The following is a 23127-nucleotide window of genomic DNA, read 5'->3' on the forward strand; positions in this document are numbered from 1 at the left end:
CGACCCCTCCGTTGGCCAGATGGTTGTTGAGTTTATTGGTCAGGGTCCCCTGGTGGGATTTTCCCTGTCGCTCCTGGGTGTTGAGGTACGATGGCGTGTAGTTCGCCGTCAGCTCTTTCAAGATCTTTTTCTCTAGCGTTGTAGGCGGCTCGTTGCCTCGAGAGCTGTAGGTGAGGTAATCGCCCGCTGCCACGCCGTAGCTGTTGCAGTGGTTACCGTTAAGCGGCAGCGTATCCATAACGCTGGAGTCCCGTACATTGTTGAGAATGCCTTCTGAAACACAAGAAATGGTGCAAAAATCAACATTTTGGTGCATGTGCAATGCACATATGCAGTATTTATAAGTGATGGTAATATGAATCAGTTCATATATGCGAAAGATGATATCAAACAGGATATTAACCTTTATCAAAAACAATACAGGAGAGATGCGGATTTAACGGGGAGGGAATGGGAGGGATGAGGAACAGGAGAATATTAAAGAAGAGAGCAGCAGAGGAGAATATATTATAAGCGTGGAGCTGTTGTGAAAGTAAATGAATCATACTTGAATCTCTGTAGGAGGCTGCAGACCGGCGTGAAAGGAGAGAGCAAGAGAGAATGATTACATACAGAAATGCTTATGGATCATGTCCACAGAGAGAAAGAGAGAAGTATTGTATTCAGCTCAGACTGTGACAGGCATTAGTGACTGACTGCTTGCCTGCTGAGTTTAGGACAGATGCTGGGTTGAAATGTTCTAATTGCACCACATTATTAAACCCAACAGATGGACACAGAAACAATATAAACGATCTCATTAAACAGACACAGGAAGTATGTATGCAGGATATCACTGTGTGTGTGTGTGTGTGTGTGTACCATTAGGAAATTTACACTTCACAAGGTAACAAACAGGATGTAGCATAGTCCTCTGAATCTGAATTAAATGAAGTTGAACTAAAATGGAAAGGATATCAAAGAAATGACCCACTCAGATGTACCAAACACATCGAGGATTTCAAGAAACATTAGATAGTGTGATGCTCAATGCTTAAAGTATACTTATCACTTCATATTTTACTGTAAAATAAATCAACTCCTATTTTTTCAGACCCTGGTGAAAAAAGTTTATATATCATTTTTTGGGTCCCTTTAAATTCATTAGTCAGTAAATAATAATTGAAAATAATAATTGAACTGGAAGTTGGATTGGAAATGTACTAAATTGCAATTCAAAGAAATAAAATACAGAGTAGAACAAATTTTACAGTCCAACACAAACGGCAAAATATGATTTTTCAATAATCACTAATTATTATCTGTATAATCATTGTCAGTAACACAATTTTTAAATAATCATTCGATTTGATTAATTAGGCTTATTTATTGCCTGATATCTATAATAGAATATATATATATATATATATATATATATATTAGGGATGCACGATAATATCGGCACAATATCGGTATCGGCCGATAAAAGCTTAAATTGACCATTATCGGTATCGGCCGATATGAATATTTCTGCCGATGAGCCAAACCGATATTCTCCAAGTTAAATAATTGACCTGTTTTTCAGATGTGAATGTCTGTCTACATTTGTAAAATAATAAATTTATGGTAGAATCAGTACAGAAGAGATACATGAATTTCTCTTCAGTAAAATTAAAGTTTAAATATATCAGTATATATTTGTATATATATCGATATCGGTATCGGCATCGGCCAAAATATCGGCCAAAATCCAATATCGTGCATCCCTAATATATATATATATATATATATATATATATATATATATATATATATATATATATATATATATATATATATATATATATATATATATATATATATATTTCTTTTGATTTTAATGAAAATACCTTTTTAATAGATTTTTAAAAAAAAATTAAATGAGGGATAATAGCCAATAGTTTTTTTATATGTATATAAATAATAATAAATAAAATTATAAAATGTGTAAAAAAATTTGTGGAATATATTAAAATTATATTTACATAAAAAAATGTATAGGTGCCAGTTTAAACACTTATTATTAAAAATTATGATCATGGAAATACCCCATATGTCACTGTGTAAGATGTTTAAATAAATATGCATTTACGTAAAATTTTTATTAAAAAATGTATTCAATTTTTTATAAGAGTTGACTTATAAAATTATTTAAAATATATATTTTTAATTAAATTATTTTGTGGAATATATCAAAATTATATTTACATAAAATTTTTTATAGGTGCCAGTTTAAACATTTATTATTAGAATTTATGATTATGGAAATACCCCATAAATAAATATGCATTTACATTTTCAAAAATGTATTTAATTTATATATATATATATATATATATATATATATATATATATATATATATATATATATATATATATATATATATATATATAATATATATATATATATATATATATATATATATATATATATATATATACATATATATATATATATATATATATATAAAAGTTAACATAAATTTGTAAAACATATTTTTAAATATTAAATTATTTAGTGGAATATATTACAATTATATTTACATAAAAAAATTATAGGTGCCAGTTTAAACATTTATTATCAGAATTTATGATTATGGAAATACCCCATATGTCACTGTGTAAGATGTTTAAATAAATATGCATTTACATAAAATTTGTATTCAAAAATGTATTTTTAAATGAATTTTTTTTCCAAGGACTCGTCATGTATATTTTCCTTTACAGTTGTCACCCTGAGAGGCAATTACCATCCAAAAAGTGCTAAAGTTTGTGAACGTGTCTGTGAGAGGCAAACCTTGCGTGTTGAACATGTTGGCTGTAGGGTTATTGTACACAGCAGACTCTCCCAGCAGTGTGTTATAAGGATTAGTGCCATGAGGACGTAACAAAGCATTGGAGATGAGATGGTTAGCCATGGTACCTACAACAGCCACAAACAGAGCCAGAAAGAGAGAGAGAGAAGACCGGAGGAAGGAGCAACATAGAGACAGAAAAGATATGGACAATAAACAGTAAGAACGATGCAGACAAACTTGTGTTTAAACAGCTTTAAACATCAGCAGTCGCAGCGTGTTAGTTCGGCTGGACAGGAATGTAAAACCTCCCACATGGAGTGTAATATAAGAGCAGAGCTCAGCATAGATGATGTTTATTCTGGACAGCTGTTGATGTTTGACATTTTGTCCTGCCAGTGTGACTTGATTGGAAGCGTTTCACTGATGTCGTTGGAAGACTTCTAAAAGCTCACATTCCTGTTTACACAGGACGGAGAAGACAAAGGAGCTCGGAGGAGCAAATCATATTAGCGTTTGGACATAACCGAGAATGAGCAGGACATGAGCACATGCACAGATGTCCGATGCGTTCAGACTCCAGGGTCACAAAGTTGGAGCACTTTCCCGTCGCCTTCCAGATTCCTCTGCAGTTCCTCAAACACACACTCTTACAATTATATACAGTACGAGCTCTTTTGGCTTTGGGAACTCTGGTAACACTCTTTTCACACTCTTACTAGTTTGTCATTTGTCTACTAACAACGTCCAAAGGTGTACATGCATGTGTCAAGAGAATTCTGTAGGTTTTCTTAAAGTCATGCACAATTACAAATGAATTCGGGGACCAGTTCTCACTTGTAACAGTTGATTTCTTGCATGCATATTACTAGCTTATAGACTGTTTATTAGTACTTATAAAGCACATATTAATGTCTTATTCTGCATGAGCATATTATAGATCCCTTGATCTGACCCCATACCTAAACTTAGCTAACTATTAATAAGCAGCTAATTAGGAGTTTATTTAGGCAAAGATGTAGTATATAGTTAGTTAATGGTGAGAATTGGACCTTAAAATAAAGTGTGAGTGTGTATTGTTCTGTGATGGAAATTATATTTTCAACTTTTCTGCAATAAACCAGCTGACTCAAACATATTTATATATTCTACACACACACACAAACATTGTCTTTTTTCTTCGTTTGACTGTAAATGAAGCACACTAAATGTATTCTGTTCATGTTCATCTTTGTTGTTGTCACCCTTCACACTGAAGCGTGTTCTTCACTGACTATTTTGTGTCCTTGGTTTATCTTTATACAGTTCTTTGCTTAGATTTTCATCGTTTTTAAAATGCAGAGATTCATATTTTTATTTTTATACTAATTAACCGAGATTAAAAGTCTGGCTCAAGGACAAGGGTAAAAAATAAAATACAATGCTATACTTTAGAGGCATTTAAATTGCAAAAATAAATATGAAAGTCCTGGTAAAAACCTTCATATAATAAAATAGCAAGATGCTGAAATCTATTTCAACATTTTGCAATGTTAAAAAACTAAATGCTGCACTGAACAAATAAGTTGAAGAAACATAACGTTTACACTTTGTTTTAAGGTGTCTTTGTTACAGTGCAATTATGCATTTAAGCACTGAGTAATATTAATTATCTACATATGGTTAGGGTTAGGGTTAGGGTTACTTGCATGTAATTATGCATAATTAATTGCTATTGTGTAACAATTACCCTTAAAATAAAGTCTGTGTCATGGCAAATCTCATTGGTCAGAACTAACCTATAGAAGTCAAATGAGCATGGGTTTCTGTTCCACTTTTCTCACCTCAGATCCAAATAATCTGTTTTGTGTGTGTGTGTGTGTGTGTTTGCACAGTTTCTCTCCATATGTATGTGTATGACTGCTGTGTACACATGTTGATGTTTGTGTATGTGTGTTTGGCTTCACCTCTGTTGAGAGTCGCTGAGCTGTTCATATCAGCGGTGATGAAAGATGACTCCGACTGCTTCCTGACCGTATCATTCCACATCCTACGAATACGACTCTGACAACAGAGGAAGAGAGGCAGCTGACGTTTAGTTTCCAATTGAAATGAAAGCAGTGTCCAAAGAAAGCAAACAGAAATCGTGTTAAGCATCAATGGTTGTGCAATGCAACTTTCTTATACTGAATATTGTATCTTATATAATGCATATAACACACATTCAATTCGTGAAGTTGGTTTTGTTTTCTTTTGTTGTTGTTGTTTCCAGTTATCAGCACTGTACAGTGTGTAATTGCAATATGCAAGTGAAACCTTTCTGATTATATTCACAAAATGCTGAGTGCACCATTTAAAGTAAGTCTGAATGGGAAATAGGGTCATGTGGGACTGTATTCATCCATGAACAAGAAAACGCCAGAGCTATGGTGCTTTCCGTGCAAGAACTAACAAGCTGACAGCTTCACCGGTCACTGGCCTAGAAACATCAGTTTTTGGAGGATCCCCTGCAGGTGTGTGTGTGTGTGTGTTACCTGTGAGTTGGTGGAATAGCGTCCAGGTGTGCGCGCTGTACTGGTCTTTGTTGAAGTGGAGATGGTGGACTCCACACTCTTCCCGCTGCAGCAGTGTGTGCGGAGACACCGGCCGTATTCCTTACGCACCTCCAAAGACACAAATGCACATGCAGTTTTTTTTTTTTGAGTCAGTAAAATGGTCTCTTTACTTTCCTGAGCTATTGTAACTATGACCTTCATTGTCTACAACCTGTTGTGCAAGTGCATGTGCAAGAACGGTCCATGGTTCATGGAAAACATCCCAACAAATATATGTCAAGCTTATTAGGATTATCTTTAAAATACACTATCCTGAAAATGTGATGTTACATTTTTGCTAAGTTTAAACATTTATTATTAGAATTTATGATAATGGAAATACCCCATATGTCAATGTGTAAGATGGTAAAATTTGTATTCAAAAATTTATTCATTTTTTTTAATTATTTTTTTTATAAAAGTTAACTTATAAAATTTTTACTAAATATTTTTACAAAATTCTATTATTTTGTGGAATATATAACAAATATATTTACATTAAAAAATGTATAAGTGCCAGTTTAAACATTTATTATTAGAATTTATGATTATGGAAATACCCCATAAGATTATAAATAAATAAATAAATAAATTCTTAATAATTAAGTGTTGTATCTAATTCAAATTGTATCAGTTTAATTTTAATATATGCAATATATATTCATATATTTTCTATAAAATGTATTTATAGTTAAGTATATTTATTTGTGTGTATGTGTGCATGTATATATCTATTTCTTTTTTCAAAAGTCCAAATTAAATTCATATATTTAATGACACCATTTTTAAATTAATTTTAATATTATTTTTTATATTTAAAGTTGTAAAATGTCTTGTGTTACAACTCCCCTAATGACATTTAGTAATTAAAAATTAATGTTATCTGTATCTTGAAAATATTTAGTTCATTTAAATATTATGGTTGTAAAATGTCACGTGGTATGACCCCAAAACGTATAAATTATTTATGAATTAAAATAATCATTAATTAAGCTTTAAGGAAAAGTTGACTATCTACAGTACTTGGTTACATTAAGCTTGCATTTGAGAGATTTCCTCAGCAAACGTCGATGTAATGTGATTAATTGTGATTTGATTAATTAGTCAGCAGTTCTTGTAAATATAATTTTAATCGATTGGCCACTGCTTGTGTCCTTTTGTAAAGAGTTCACTCAGTTCATCTTAGTTCCTCCAGGTTAAAGTGTGTGTGTGTGTGTGTGTGTGTGTGTGTGTGCTTTTGAACAGCAAAGCGAGCTTTTGTGTGCATGGCAGGAACCTTAATATCATTTACAGTTAGCATGTTGGACGACCTTCCAAACGCTGTAATCTTAATCAGAAAAAACACACACATACATTCAAATCCATGGCCATTTCCTCAATTCTCAAACAACAAGGACCGAAACTTGTATTGCTTCATCCAAAAATCTAGACGTAATAACAATAATGAGCAATATCAGTACTAAATTCCCTGTTGTATCAGCAATAACACAGCTATAATTGCTTTTTAATGTTGTTAACATGGATGGCGTGTTATTGTTTGCACAGCTGTTGAAAGAAAACTCTCTAAAAACGGCCAAATCAAATCCAGCGCTTTTATTCCTCCGTCTCTATGGATGAATGCACACCCAACTCCTCAAAGACCTCGACCAAACAGGACTCACAGATTTAGATTGAAATCACTGCTGTCTCCACAAAACCCAAATAACCCTAGATCAGTGCTTCGGCTTGTAAAAACAGCTTCTTGTGGGTCCGTGAGAGAATATATATATATACAGTTTGTGGTAAGATTCATGAGGTAGATAGGAAGATTAGTCATAAATGTATGAAACCATCCACTTAAGGTCTAAAAGTCGCCTGCTTGCACATCTATTCATGGTGAAAGAAACATAAATCGGCATTTCAGCTTTAAGTTTGGCCAGAGGAATACGTAATCTAATTCCATAGAAATCAGATCTTTCTGTTCCTCAATATATCGGGATATTCACACATACACATATTATTTTTCTCGAATCAATATCCTTCTCCCTCTAAAGCGAAAATGCACCAGTGTTATGTGGATCTGAGCATTTTCATGCTAAATGACTCTGGAAGCAATCCACAGATCGGCCATCAGATAATTAAAAGGTTCAAAATCTATCATGAGATAAATAAATCTGATGCACGGAGGGTCTCTAATTGAGCATGCATGTGACAGAAGGATTGATGAATGAGATCATTACTAACGAGAGGCCAGTAAACTCTCTGTAAAATGCCCAGGAAAGAGGTCAATTGAGCCTCGGTGTGTGGATGCGCACGTGATTGCAATACTGCAGAAGTTTGCATAATGTACATGGGGTGATTCTGCAAACTAGGGAGATTATATATTATTTTTTTTTTATCTAGGACAGACTGCAATTTATTTATAAAGGATTTCTATTGTGCCTCTAATTTGGCCAGATTTTTTTTTTAATTTTAATTTTAATTATTTTTTTATTTATTTTAATTACCTTTATTCTAAATATTTGAATAAAAATCAAGGAATTCTACTTGCACTTTTTTATATATATTTTTATATAAAAACAAAAGTTTTGAAAAATTTCAAAAGTTTGGGGTCGTTGACATTTTTGGATGTTTTTGAAAGAGGTTTCTTATGATCATCAAGGCTGCTTTTTTTATTTATTTATTTATTTTTTTTTTTGCAAAAATACATTAAAAACTGAAATACTATTACAATTTAAAATAACTCTTTTTTTTATTTAAAAATATTTTAAAATGTAATTTATTCCTGTGATCAAAGCTGTATTTTCAGCATCATTACTCCAGTCTTCAGTGTCACATAATCTTCAGAAATCATTATAATAAGCTGATTTCTGACATTTCTGATTATTATTAATGTTAAAGCAATGTTTTTCTGCTTAATATTTTTGTGTGAACCATGATACATAATTGTTATCCTTTTTACACCCTAATCTGGTGTCATTATAAACCTAGTTAGTATTTTTGAATTAAGAAACAAAAAGTTTACTTTAATTTAAACTTACTCACTGCTAGCTAACTTATTTTCCTCCTAAAATTGAAAAAATGGCGTTACCATCATGCACCTTTTAAAAAGTCCACTTGATCAATACAAGGATGATCAATATGAAAAAGCTTGTTTCTGCCACTGAATAAAAAATAAAAAAAGATAATTGCAACATCTTTCCTCACAACTGCATGATGCATGCAGTTGCATGAACTGACTTTATTTCTTGCAATTGCACGTTTATATCCTGAAATTCTGTGAAAAAAGGTCATAATTGTGAGATATTTTTTTTTACTTTTTTAAAATCTTTTACTCATTGTTGGATGCAGTCTTCCAGAGATCAAGGCTGTGATTTAATGTCATAAATGCATATGAAACAGCTTGTAAAACTTTCATTTTTCAAAGTCTCAAGTAGTCAAAGGTGCCACTAACTGAAGAATCACCCTTATGCGAATGTGTGCTTGTGTGTGTGTGTGTGTGTGTGTTTTTGTGTCACCTTCTTCTGCAGGATGCAGTGAAATATGAAGATGAACATCCCCTGCAGTGAGTTAAAGATGGTGAAGAGGTAGGCCATGATGACTGTACTCTCATTGATATACATCAGTCCAAACGCCCAGGTCAACCCCAGCAGACACAGCAGAGCTATGGCCCCAATAACCCAGGACCTGAGAGAGAGAGAGAGAGAGAGAGAGAGAGAGAGAGAGAGAGAGAGAGAGAGAGAGAGAGAGAGAGAAAGAGAGAGAGAGAGAGAGAGAGAGAGAGAGAGAGAGAAAGAGAGAGAGAGAGAGAGAGAGAGAGAGAGAGAGAGAGAGAGATGAAACAGACAAAGTGCATAACTCTCATTCACACACAATCGACACATGTGTGACCTCAGCTAGTTTATATTATCTACGTATATTAAAATGTTCTGTTATTTTATTGGACTGCATTTGTTTCCTCAGTTCAACAATAGCAGGATCAGAATATAAACTGTCTCGCAGAAAGGCATTATTCTACAGCAGTCAAATGTCAAGCTGGCTCCAGCCATAACGTCTACTAGTCTGTACTTAGCACTGAGCCTCACACTCATTTAGTGATGTCATTTAGTCTTTGGGGTCATTCACACACACACACACACACTCACACATAATCAGCTTGCAACCCATTAATACTGTGAACCACGCTAATGTGACAGGATAATGTTTGGCAGTGAAACAAGATCATTAGAAAGTATGAGGCAGAGAGAGAGAGAGAGAGAGACAAGGAGAAAGTTTTGAGACGATATACACAGAGACAGTAAATATGAATTATTGTTTCCATCAGAGACAATAATAATAAATAAATAATGGTGGATCAAGATGGAAAGGCAGACAGACAGAAATATTGATTCTGAACCGATGCACTCATGAAGAATTATAATTACATTGTTCATTTCAAAGAGCCACACTGGAGAATTGATGAATCACTTAAATCATTTTAACATTCAGAGAATCAATCAATCAAAAGCCGAGGAGCTACACAGATTAACTGTCCAATCAGAATGCAGGATTCAGAGAACTGGCACTCTGATTGGCTGGAGACCCTTACCAGTGTCTATCCATAACAAGCCATCCCTCAACAGAACGCTGAAATATAAAACAGAAATAAAGGATGGAAAAGGAAACGAAGACAGACGAGGCTGATGAATGATTCATAACATCATAAATAAAACAAAACAAACTCAAGAGATGGAAAACTCAAACTAATAAAATGAAAACTGAAGTATAGATGCATTTTCTAAGGCAACACAATTGTTCATATTAGGTGATGGAATGGGATTGTGTAAAATGAAAAAATAAAACTAAATAAAAAAACAGCCAGACTTCCTTATGACCGAGTGGGAGCTGTGGTGGTGGGCGGGGTTAAACTCTCAGTAGCCAATAACCTTACAGGAAACCAGATCATCTGTTCTATGCAAGGCAGATTCAGCCACTTTGGGTGGAATTTTGTGCTGATGTAATATTTTTGCCTAAGCCAGACTTTATAACCTTACATGTATTAAATCTTCCATCTTGTAACCTAAGGCCTTTCTCGACAGCTCATTAAAAATCTTCTTTCTTTTACTGATTTGGTGACAAAGAGACTAACAGAACTAAGATTAGGATTAAATAATGGCATTAGGACTTTGTTGTGAAGATGGATTGTAAAATATCCTGTATAATGAGAAGAAAAGCTCTTCTGTTAGTTATATGAGAGTGCACAGCTGCCATATACACCAATACCTAGTTTATCCTACTGTGTGGAAATAATATATAAATATATAATATAAATATAAATCACATATATATATATATACATTTTTACAATTTACAATATTACTTTTTTTATTAAATAACAGCAACTCTGGTGAGCCATCTTTCTTTCTTGGTAAAGCTTTTTTCAATAATAAAAATTTTTTAAAAATCATTCTGACCTCAAATTTTTTATGCAAATTATATGTATGCATTTACACATACTTGTCATTAAAGGTGCTTAAATGACATTGGCATAGAACTGTGTTTATTTATTTCCTAATATACCAAAATTTGCACATTTCTAAGTGACTAAAGGATCAGAATACTTTTGATGGTAGCTGTTTATAATAGCATTTTGTTACTTGTAAACAATGCGAACAGTTCGGTTAACCATAGAAGTTACGATTAAGTAACTATTGTAGACTCAATAATAAAAGTTACTTTGTCTATTATTGATCCTCCCATGAAAGTAGTTCCAAAGAACCGAAGCAGAATCCTCCATTGCATGACTGCAAGCAATACACAGTAGTTTGTTCCAGTGTTGTTATTATTACTAACTAAAACGCAAATGAAAAACTAAGTTAAAATAAAAAAAACAAAAGCTAATTCAAAAGAAATAGCTAAATAAAAAAATACTATATTAGTATATAAACAATATTAAAATATAACACTGGTTTGTTCATAACATGTAATAACACGGTTGAGTAAATGATTCAACGACTCACTCAAAAGACAAGATGTAACCTGAAAATCTTCAAAACTAATGCACAAATTGTCAGTTTGTAAAATCCCAGTGCGGTTATTCTGCATAACAGCACTTTTGGAACAGTTCAATCAAATAAGATTAACTGTAACGGTTGTATAACATGAATATCTTCCCAGAACATTATAACTATAGCAGAAATAACGCATTTGGGTCACAGATTCAAACAGTTACTGTGTTCTGAAGATCAAAAAGAATAATCAATTACTGAAAATATGCTAATTAACCTAGATTCTGCCAATGGGCTGAAGAGTATAGATGAGACATGCTACACACTGTGCATTGCACGCTTTCTGATCCCCAACACTACTGGCTGTGTTTCAATAAACCCTGATATGCCAGCCCCTCGTGTCCTAACTCTATTTAAAGATGCTGAGTTCATTTACATAAACAGCACAGGGATTTATGAGAACTTGAACATCAAGGAAAAAGCGACAGATAAAAGACACTTTAAACTGCATCTAACTTAAGATAGGCAGTTGAACATTCTTCTCATTTAAACACCTCTAAAGAACAGTCCAGAATTGAAGGAAAATTGAGTGTTTAGTGAAAATGAAGACAGTCACAGTGTAAGCAAGAAAAGCAATGAAGTACACACACATTGAAGCACAGAATCAATGCCTTACTTGATGTTGTCCAGGCAACCGGAGTCAGGCTTGAGAATCGCCGTGTGGTGAAACATCTTATATAGTGCAATGCCCAGGAAAATAACATTTAGCTGCAACACAGAATTACCAAATGCATAAAACACATGCAACAATCGCTTTTTACCAATGAATTTCCAAGACTGCCACTCATCTGTGGATATGTTTTAAATCCTTACTGGGCATATTTTCATTTGTATGTCATTTTATTGGAAAGAAATGTTTGGAATAAACAGATTTAAATGAATGAAATAATGCAGAATGGCTCAGCGGGGGATTCACCTTTCTGGGCCCTCGTCTCTAAGCCTGGAAATCACAGTTTTATCATGGGAGGGATGCACCGAAATGAACATCCTTCGCCAAAATATGAAAATAATGGAGCCAGTGAAACTGAAAATGCTCATTTTTAAATAAGCCTTTGCTTGTGTATATATATATATATATGTAGTAGCTTATTAGGATGTCTATTGTTAACATATTGGCTGATTATTAGTACTTATAAAGCACATATTCTGCATGACCATATTCTACATTGCTTATCCCACCCAGTACATAAACATAACAACTACCTTGCTAACTATTAATAAGCAGCAAATTAGGAATTTATTGAGGGAAAAGTCGCAGTTAATAGTGAATATGTGTTCCCTTTTCTAAAGTGTTACCAAACAAAAAACTAACTGTATAGAACATAAGCATTTAAATGTGTCAACTTTGATAAATGCAATATTGCAGCACATTTCTTTTATTCCAAACACAACCTTGCACACATTGTGATCACAATAAATCACAAATCACAATAACTCCCAATTTATTTATATATTTTCTTTAAATACAAGCACATTTTTACTCTACAGTATATTACATAAGATATGTGGGTTACTCTCTCACTGTCTGTAGGACAAGATAAGTGCATGTGTACAACCTGTACGAAAACTCCCTGATTTAAATATCTACACATATGCACACACATACATTCTATTCAACTGTACAGTAAGCGTGAGAGTTTTAAGGCAAGGTATCACCATTACATATTTACATTTCTGGTAAATATGAATTTTTCCATGTCAAAAATTTGGTTGCAGCCAAGATTTCAGCCTATTTTCTTACCGAATTGCAGTACATCTCAAATGAGACCCCTTCTAAAAACTCAGAAACATACACAATCCTCTTTAAGAGGCTCCGGGGCATTGGCTTGGGCACTAAGGCAGTAGACTGGTTCAGAAACTATCTTGAGAACAGAACACAGACTGTAGTTGTCGATGGGCATAGTTCTGCCCCACTGGGGGTCTGTCGAGGTGTCCCCCAAGGGTCTATCCTGGGTCCGCTCTTATTCACCATTTACATTAAAACCATTGCCTCTGTAGCAGATAAATGCAAAATACATCTCTATGCAGACGATACAGTACTATATTGTTCTGCCCCCACTTTAGCTCAAGCTTATCAATCACTACAACAGTCTTTTAATTTATTACAGACCGCCTTCATTGAACTTAAACTGGTATTAAACGCTGGTAAAACTAAAGTGATTAAAAAAAAATGATCTAGAAAAAAGCAAACCCAACATCCACACGTACACACATGCTCCCTCTTTCTCTATATATAGTAATGGCGACGCTCAGCTTGTCTTGTGGGGTGATTGTGACTTTCCCGTAATTGGGATAATGCCCTTGACAGACCATTATCTGTACCCCCTGTGTGTGTGTGTGTGTGTGTGTGCTCCTGTGTGGAATTGTCTTTGCTCTATCATTCTCTAAACCCCCAGTGTGTGTGTTTGTGTGTGTTAAACTCACCATGATGATGAGAGTAGCAGGCCCGATGAAACTCCAGATAAAGTATGTATCCAACCTGAGCCAGCACCTACACAGAAAAACATAGATTTTCAAATTAAACCGATCTCCAAATGAAGTTTAAACCAAGTTTAAGTTCTAGGAAGGACTGTTAAGGTGCTGTTCTGCTGTTTAATTGATCATTGCATTCAAAAATGGCTCATTGGACACACATTGGGAACCTCAAGGCATGATTGACAACGCAGAGCTGAATTATTAAAATCTTCATCTCTGCTATACTGAAATCACCTCTATATCCCAGCAGGAGTGCAAGCATCGCTGTTCGAATGTATGTGTGTGTGTGTGTGTGTTTGTGTGTTCCAGGCCACCAACACAGTCAGACATGCTAACGCTTTAAAGAACAGATACCATTATGCTAGAGAATGCAGAAACCCAATAGGATTATAAATATTTTAGCAATTTCAATTCATGTGCATCTACCATGCAACACCTTAATGTATGCTCCTCTCACCCATGCCATTTATGGTTAATATGGAAGTACAGGAAAGATTTGAGAGTATGGGGGACACATTAAGACATGAAAAGCACTGATTATCTGCCAAAAAAAGCCACGTTTTCCCTGCATATGGATCCCTGTGCTGTTGTTTAGATCTCTACTGTTGGCTCAGGTTAACAGGATCTGCAGTAAAACGGTGTTCTTCTTTCCTTTAATCCTCCCTTCGATTCAGTTCTTGTTTTTAAATGAGTGTGACCTAATTCTGTGGTCTGGAGAGACTGTGTCCTCGAGTGACCACTCATTCACATGCCACGTTCAACATCTCATCTTTAAATGATGATTTTTGCTGAAATATTTATTTGAGTGAACATCCCTCACGGCTGTGTCTGGCCACTAACTGCAGTAATGCCGGCTGAACAGTTTTCTTTACGAATATGAATTAGGGCAATTTCACCAGTTTGCCCCTTTCAGAACTCGTGAACGCACAAGAGACTTTCAGTACAGCCTGATCTGATGCTAGCTTAGCTTAGCGCTTGCAAAACATTTTGCTGGAGTAGACAGCATTAGAGGGATTTCTGATTTGCTCCACTTGCTGATCAGAAGTTGAGTCATTCTGCAGCTTACTGCTATCAAAGAGAGAATATTTGATAAAAATTGTGAAATATTATTACAATTTGATAGAGCTGTTTCCTATATGAATTCATAGTAAAATGTAATTTATTCCTGTGATCAAAGCTGAATTTTCAGCATCATTATGATTGCCTAATGAACGTATGATTGTTCAAGAACCAGTGTAATATGCTGATCAAGAAACATTTCTGATTATCACCAATGTTGAAAACAGTTGTGCCGCTTCATATTTTTTTGTGGAAACTGTAATACGTTTTAATTTTCAGGATCCTTTGATGAATAAAAAGTTAGAAAGAACATCATTTATTTGAAACAGAATTCTTTTGAAACATTATAAATGTCTTTCCTGTTACTTTTGATCAATTTAACGTGTGTTTATATTAATTTCCTTTAATATCAATTTCAAATAATAACAATAAGAAGAATAATGTTCTTTTAAGAGTTTACAATTTTTGTACCCCACTGGCTCTTATTTTGTATTTTGTGAACCGAGTTTTTTCCTGTGTCACTAAATCCTGGGCTTGAACCTACAATCTTCCTTAACCATTAGGCAACATTATTATTATTTTGTGTAAATACTGTGTGGAATCATTATGTCAAATAAGTCTTTTAATTATGACTCTTTAAGTAAGTAAGTAAGGTTTTGTTTCCCATTGCATAAATGTATTTTCACTCAAAAGGTGTCTTTCAAAGCCCTCTTCAATTAAAATATATGTATACATGTTGTCCTTCAAACTAAAGTGCTGTTTTATAAACAATACATTCTACGTCATACGTTCTGGCAACTATAAAGTCAACTGTATTTTTCTTAAATGTCAAGGTGTGTTGATTAATAGTACATTAAAAAAACAGCATTTATTTAAAATAGAAATATTAATGTCACTTTTGATCAGTTTAGTGTGTGTGCCTGCTAAGTAAAAAAAAAATATTTCCTTTAATTTAAATTAAATAATGTGACAACTTGCCCCGACCTGACATGTAAGAACAATATACAGCAGTTGACAATATAGTTGCAAGAAAGTATGATTTTATTTTTATTGTGTTAACTCATTTATACTCTAGTACTTTGTTTGAAGGACAAAACTAATAAGAATATATGTGTGTACGTATATATACAAATATACACAAAACTGTCTTTATATGTACTAGTGTGCACTAGTATGTACCATTTAGAGATAAAAAAGGGTACAAAGAAGTACATTTTAACTTTCGTACCTTAGGCCCCAATGTCAACAGAAACAGTGTTTTGTTCATGTTTTTGCAATTGTTTACATTTGCTGTTTCATGAATTATTTGTTCATTTGTCATTCTTTTACTGTTAAATCTAGCTGAAAATGCCGTCTGATTGCATATACAGTACTATCCACACATGTTGCATGTTTCTTTTTTCGTAGACAGTAATGGTGAGAATGTTTTTAAAAGAGCCCCTATAAATGCATATTATATTCCCAGCTGGCCTCCGCTCTCTCTGTATCTGACATACACTTACACTCTTTCGGTTCCATAGCTGCGATAGTCCACGGCGGCAGACACAGCCACTATAACAGCAGGCACTCCGTATCCAGCGAGATAGAAGTACTTGGTGCGCGAGTACTCGCTCTCGAACACTTCCACCAGCATGATGTACAGCTGCACGCCTTCCAGAAACATCCATGTAAACGCAGCCAAGAAGAAGAAATGCAGCAGGGCCGCAAACACCGCACACACGATCTGGAACAAAGAAGTAGACGCTGAGCACAAAAGCTGCTGAAACTCTCCACCAGTGTGATCTGTGACTCGCTGCTTTGAGTATTAACTCATCTGCTCTGTTAGCACTTCAGAACGTTCCCCACGGATTTGCAGCATTTTATCTTTGTCATTTTCCATTTGTCTTTACTTATATTCTCTATCTCTCTCTGAGGAAACAATGAGGTTTCTGTTATCAATGAGAGGTCGAAGACCCTCTCCATTTCTCTAAGTAACAGTAGTGAGGTGCCCAACTTAAGAAATTGTCTGAGTGCTGTGCAATTAATCGAAATCCATCGAGTGTGAATATGTGGGGCTTTCTGTACAGTGTGTGTGTGTGTGCATGTTTTTGTATCATATCAGGACACAACTTTGTATAATGTCATGGGTATGACACAGGTATTACAAGGAGAGGGTGACTTATGAGGACATAACCCATGTCCCCGCTTTTCAAAACACTTATAAATCATACATAATGAGTTTTTTTGAGAAAGTAGAAATGCTCAAAGTTTCCTGTGAGGGTTAGGGTTAGGTGTAGGGTTGGTATAGGGCCATAGAATATACAGTTTCTACAGAATAAAAACCATTACACCTATGGGATGAACACACTTTACACAAAAACAAACTGTGTGTGTGTGTGTGTGTGTGTGTCGTACGGGCTGGTCTGCATGGTTGATCCCGGTGAGGAAGAGTGTTTCGGCGATAAAGAGGGAGATGCAGAGGTTCTTGTGGATGGTGTTCCTGTCACTTTGGAGACCGCGGAAGAAACAGAAGGTGAAGATGCAGATGAGCAGACAGACCAGAGACAGCAGGATCCCGACCCACGTGATGACGTCCAACAGCAGCTTGTGCACCTGGTCTGTTTTCTGAGAAACACAGAGAGATGGAAGGATGTTCGTCAGGGTTCATATAAGCAGCTACTGAATTAGGTAAAGCATAAAGTGCAAACTTTTCCATGTGATGGAAATAGCAGTGGCTTGTTTGTTGGTTTGCTCGTTGAGTAATGTTTGTTTAAGTTTCTTAGTCTCACCAAGGATTTATTTGATCAAAGATACAGCACAAAAAATCAAAAGCTGCAACAGCAAAAATTAATTAATCATAAAGTCTTCAGTGTCATATGATGCTTCAGAAATCATTCTAATATACTGATTTGCTGCTCAATTTTTATTTATTTATTATTATTATTACAATTTCTGTCACTGAATAAAAAAAAAGCTGATTGTGAAATTTGTTCTTGCAGTTCTGTCATTTTATTCTCAGAATTGCATGATTTTAGTCATAAATGTGAGAGGGGAAAAAAATCCAAACCCTTTAGATTTCACAATTACCTGTTTTATTTTTTATTTAGTAGCGGAAACTTCCATAGAAAACAGCTGTGATGCTTGCTATTTTTGTGGAAGCCAGTTATATATTTTTTGAATATTTCTTTGATAAATAGATGTTCAGACGAACAGCATTTTTTAAAAATAGAAATGTTGTATTATTGCATTTATTATTTTATGTGCTTTATCTTTTCTGTCACATCAATCTAATTCATCCTTTCTGAGTAAAGATACTAATATCTTTAAAAAATAAAAAGAAAAATATTTTCTGATACAAAACTTTTAAAAGATAATGTACATACTGTATATATAAGTTATTTTTAGCTCTTCAAAAGAATGCAATCACTAGCATCACATTACACAGATTTTTTTTTATTTGTTTGAGTATCCAACTACAAACTTGGTAGAGTTCAGACAGGAAGATGCATTCATGCATTCTGCTGAGAGCCCAGATTACATTTTCTTTACATTTTCTGTATTTATTTAGGCGAGAAATGCACTTAAACATTGATTTTAAAAGTTTTGCAGATTGTCAGTGTGGGTCTGGGTCGGGATGGCCCATTCATTTCAGTGCTAGTGTGAGAAATTTGGAGCACAGCGGCTATGACAAGACTCCGTGTTCAGTGAATGTGTGCAGGCTACAAGTACACACACACTGAATGGTTTTATTAATCATTCATACGTTTACGCAGCATTTATTAATGCAGCCTCAAGGGTGTGGGTCTAAATGATGTGTTTTGTGTGTGTGTGTGTGTGTGTGTGTGTGTGTGTGTGTGAATGTTTAAGGTCAATCCTCCCCTCTGCATACAAAATTTACATTTATGTTTATCCTGACCTTTTGCCTTTATGTTTTGTGCATAAATCATTTCGGCTGTCTTCTGCTGACATGCACACACAAGCATAAGCATAAGCAACATGTTGATGCATACACAATTTGGGCTATATTTAGTCAGAATCTTGCCATGTCATGCTTATTAATTTTTGTCCACTACATGGCATGTAAATTTGTTCAACAAAATTTCAGCTGATAATAATACGCAAAACTGTGTTGTTATTGTTAACTAAAACTACAATTATAAAAAGAAAAAAAAGGTTCTGTTGATTGAAATAAACCTAAAATAAAATATGAATCAGAAATCAGAAATGCTGTGGTGGCAACTGACTGAAATTAAGTTAATTAAACTAATTAATCAATTAAAGTTCAAAATAAATTACATCTAATCAGAAAAAAAATAGAAAAGCACAAAACAAAATGAAAGGAAACCTGAAAATGTATATTAAAAAAAGCTATTTCAAAATATCAATTAACATATAGTACTATGTAGTATAATAGTAACTATATAGTATAATAATACTCTAGTAAGACTGGTGCATAAAAATGTCTTAAACTGTAACAAACCAAACGTTAACAAAGCAGGAATATTTGTAGCAATAGCCAAAAATACATTGTATATTATACATTTAGTTAATATATTTAGTACATTTCCTACAACAAATATGTAAAAACTTGCTAATATGCTAAGAACTTCATTTGGTCAACTTTAAAAACGATTTTCTCAATATTAATTTTTTTTGCACCCTCAGATTCCAGTTTTTCAAATAATTGTATCTCGGCCAAATATTGTCCTATCATAACATATTCATTCAGCTTTCAGATGATGTATAAATCTCAATTTTGAAAAACTGACACTTAAGTCTGGTTTGGTGCTCCAGGTCACATAATTTAGACAGCTGTACACTCTGATTTAGAGTTTCTTTTTAAAATGCATCATTTTCATTCACTGAACAGATCTAGAAATGCTTTGTCAACATGTATTTTCCATAGTGCTTTCATTGATGCGATTAGTACTGATAAGGTAAGTTTGTGACATACCTTGACCTCCACGTGGGCCGTAAGCACTGCGAAGCTGGTGAGGTGTGTACAGGAACAGGAAGTGTGAGTGCGGTTGGTGCCTAATAGCCTGCAATCCTGAGTCGACCAGTATCCGCTCATGGTGCGTTTGGAGTAACTCCAAAAAGAGCAATTGGGATTGAAGTTCTCTTCCGACTGTTGGAACGAGGAGATGCACATCATACACGCTATTATAGTAACACACTCAGGAAAAATCCAGAAACGTAAGCGTATATAATACCTGTATGTGTTTGACAGTGAAGACCACAGGTTCAGACAGGTAGACCTTGTTACTGTCTTTATTAATAGCTGCTGTAATAACAGGTGAGTTGACTATCAGGGAATAGTTTGGATATGCCGCTTCACTTCCCAGACGCACGCTAGCGTTCTCCGTGGACAGGTATTGACCGAGGTTCTTATAGAGAACAAGTGCCAAGCGGATCTCACCTGAGGAATGGAAAACGCAGAAGAGGTCAGTGTGGAAAGTGGTGTGGGATTGGGAATCACACAGCTGGACAGTGGCGCATTACCATTGCGTCCCTGCTGTTTGAGTGTGTTGGCGGAGAGATGAATGGCGTTTCCGCTTTGTCCAGATTGAGGGAAGCTCAGATCCGCCAGATTAACATCTGTGCTCAAACGTGCCACCTCCAGTTCTGCGAAACATAAACATGCACACATTTAAATGCTGCCCCCTATCAGACCGGAGGGGAACTGCAAGTCTCGTGTTTTCAGAAAGCATAGTACATGTAATCTGGATTATTTATCAGATTCCCAAGATTGAGTAATTGTAGTTATATAACAATTTTAAAATACTGTTATTTACTTACTTTTTTATTGATTGCATTTTTTTTTTCAAACAGTGGCAGTAAAAATAAAACCATAATTTATTGATTCACAGTAATTCTTTTAAATGTTCCTTTCTAAAATAGCCTATTTATTTTGATTTGTTGTTTTGAAATGATTTATTAACATGTTATGTTTTCATGAATCCTAGTTTCGGAAATTTTGACAATGTATTGAAATCAATGTGATCGGTCAAAAGTAATCTAAAAGTAGTACAATTATGTATATCATGTAAAAAGTGTAATGTAATATTACTAACTACAATATTTATCATGCATTTTGGAGTAAGTAATGAACTACAATTTGCTGGCTGTGAAACATATTGAAAATTCGGATAAAACGTTGCCAGTCTATTTATAATTATCACACAAGGTACTCAGAGAAGACAGACCTCTTTTAAAATCTTGAGAGGATCACGCTGTGGATTCAACTCTGTGTCACCCCTCATTGTAAAACAAATTTATATTTGAGAGCTCATCTGTAAGAACACCCACATTTGCTTCAAGGTAAATTCATGTTAATAACTCAATATTAATTCATCTACGTATGGATTCAGGTCACGGTGGAGGTGAAAGCTACTAAAAAGCTCTCAGTATTAGGGCAGATGGTGTGATGTAGAGACATTAGAAGCAGTTCTGTTCACTTTACACTAATGTTATCATTTGTAATTGATTTTCAGTTGAAAAGTGTTTGTCTCATTACTGAGGTGCAGTGTTTAATTTAACAGGCTCTTTAAAGAAAGCTAAAAGATGCTTTGCAAGCCCACACTTCATTACAGCTGGCGAAAGAACAATACAAAAATATTATACTGAAAAACAATTAATTCCCGTGAGATGTTCTGGGTGGAAGTCATAGTGCAAAAATCAGCGGTGATTATTGAAATCAAAGAAAGAAGTAATAAAAAAAATTGTATTAATAATTCTAATGTATTAAGTATATATTTATTATAATTATTATTTTTTTATTGTTATTTTAGTATATTATATAAAATAAAATATAGTATAGTATTTTTATATTTGGTATTTTTTGTAGTAATTTTGTTCTTGTTTTTCTTATGTTTTGCCATTTTTATTATTTTAATATTACTATTTATTTTTTTATTTCAATCTTAATTAATTTTGTACTTCACATATTTGAATTGAGTCAAGGTTTCATTTAATATACATAGGCCTATTGTATTTTATTTCTGTTTCATTTAATTAACACACATTATATTTGTAGTTTTAATTGACAATAATTGTTACTAAAACTGATTATTTACTAGCATGCTCTTTTAACAAAATAAATAAATAAATGTTATAAATTATGAATACAATAATTACTAATATACCAAAAAACTGCATTGCATAATAAATTAATGCATAGATTAATATGTAAGCAGGGTAAATCAAATATATTCCTATATTCCTTAAAACATCTGTAGAAAAATATTTTGACGAATAAACACAAGTTTACACGCAGACAGTTTGGGAATTAAAGATTATTGTTTTTTTAAAAGCACACACATGTAAAAGGAAAAAATTAATGTGCATCCACAAATCAGAGTTTGTGTAGAAAACTCATAAATCTCTAAATTAGTGTGTATTGATTGAACTGTATTCACTGTATTTAGACAATGTTTATTTATTGGGGTAAGTTAAAAGACACCTAATAGCTTTATAAATTCACTTTGAGACATGAAAGTATGCGTGTGTATGTGTGAACATATTATACGTGAAGTCTACAGTTCTCTGGGAGTTCAGCCATGAGTTATACAACAGGCGTCTTATGAAGTTATACATCTTTAAATCACATCTATAATCTATGTGTGTATGTGAGCATTATTAAAATCATTTCCTTCATATCTGCAGGTGGTCTCCAGGCCAAGCAACAGGCGGTTTATGTAATTTTCAGTCCAGGTTTTGTAATATAAAGCATAAAAATACAGCTCTGTGTCAGTCTGCTTCGTGCACGAGTGTGAGTTTTATGAAATACAGATTTTTCAAACTTAAGAGATGCTACTCTTCTGTCATCGTTACAGTCATTTATTTACAAACCACATCACAGTATACCTTTCTAATAATCAAAACAACATTTGTGGAATTATGCATGTCAGATGGTGCTAATTTCCTAGTTCTCGAATGAGATGTAACATATTGTATAAACCTCATGATTGATGCATGTGACAGATTTGGAGTGCATTTACCCTCCTCAGACCTCTCATAGAGCTAAACGCACCAAGGACACTTTTTTGATGGGTCTGAGAAAGAATATCCTGAATAAAGGACACATAAGAAAGCATATTTTCAGACAGAAAAGAGAGATACCCACACAGATAACACACAAAAACCTGAAGTAATAAACTCACACACCCTGGGGTAATGATCAGAGGAAGACAGGGTGTGTGT

The 23127-nt window shown here is 34.1% G+C and overlaps 1 protein-coding gene across 4 annotated transcripts in view; it reads right to left on the bottom strand.

Moving 5' to 3' along the window:
* LOC113107602 (adhesion G protein-coupled receptor L3-like) overlaps window positions 1–23127 on the bottom strand; it is a 109320-nt gene that overhangs the window by 2239 nt on the left and 83954 nt on the right. The window contains exons 12-24 of one of the 4 annotated variants that reach the window (XM_026270230.1): window positions 20428–20550; window positions 20139–20344; window positions 19880–20053; window positions 17341–17550; window positions 16449–16669; window positions 13837–13903; window positions 12029–12120; window positions 8884–9052; window positions 5327–5455; window positions 4760–4856; window positions 2816–2941; window positions 548–565; window positions 1–273 (exon numbers count right to left, since the gene is read on the bottom strand). The exon at window positions 1–273 is cut by the window's left edge and continues 2239 nt beyond it. In XM_026270230.1, coding sequence (XP_026126015.1) covers window positions 1–273; window positions 548–565; window positions 2816–2941; window positions 4760–4856; window positions 5327–5455; window positions 8884–9052; window positions 12029–12120; window positions 13837–13903; window positions 16449–16669; window positions 17341–17550; window positions 19880–20053; window positions 20139–20344; window positions 20428–20550 — 1905 coding nt within the window. The remainder of the gene's footprint in view (window positions 274–547; window positions 566–2815; window positions 2942–4759; window positions 4857–5326; window positions 5456–8883; window positions 9053–12028; window positions 12121–13836; window positions 13904–16448; window positions 16670–17340; window positions 17551–19879; window positions 20054–20138; window positions 20345–20427; window positions 20551–23127) is intronic. The other 3 variants (XM_026270248.1, XM_026270237.1, XM_026270257.1) reach the window with 3 other exon arrangements.

Source organism: Carassius auratus, chromosome 1, assembly GCF_003368295.1.
Source record: "Carassius auratus strain Wakin chromosome 1, ASM336829v1, whole genome shotgun sequence".
In the NCBI taxonomy this organism is placed as follows: Eukaryota; Metazoa; Chordata; class Actinopteri; order Cypriniformes; family Cyprinidae; genus Carassius; species Carassius auratus.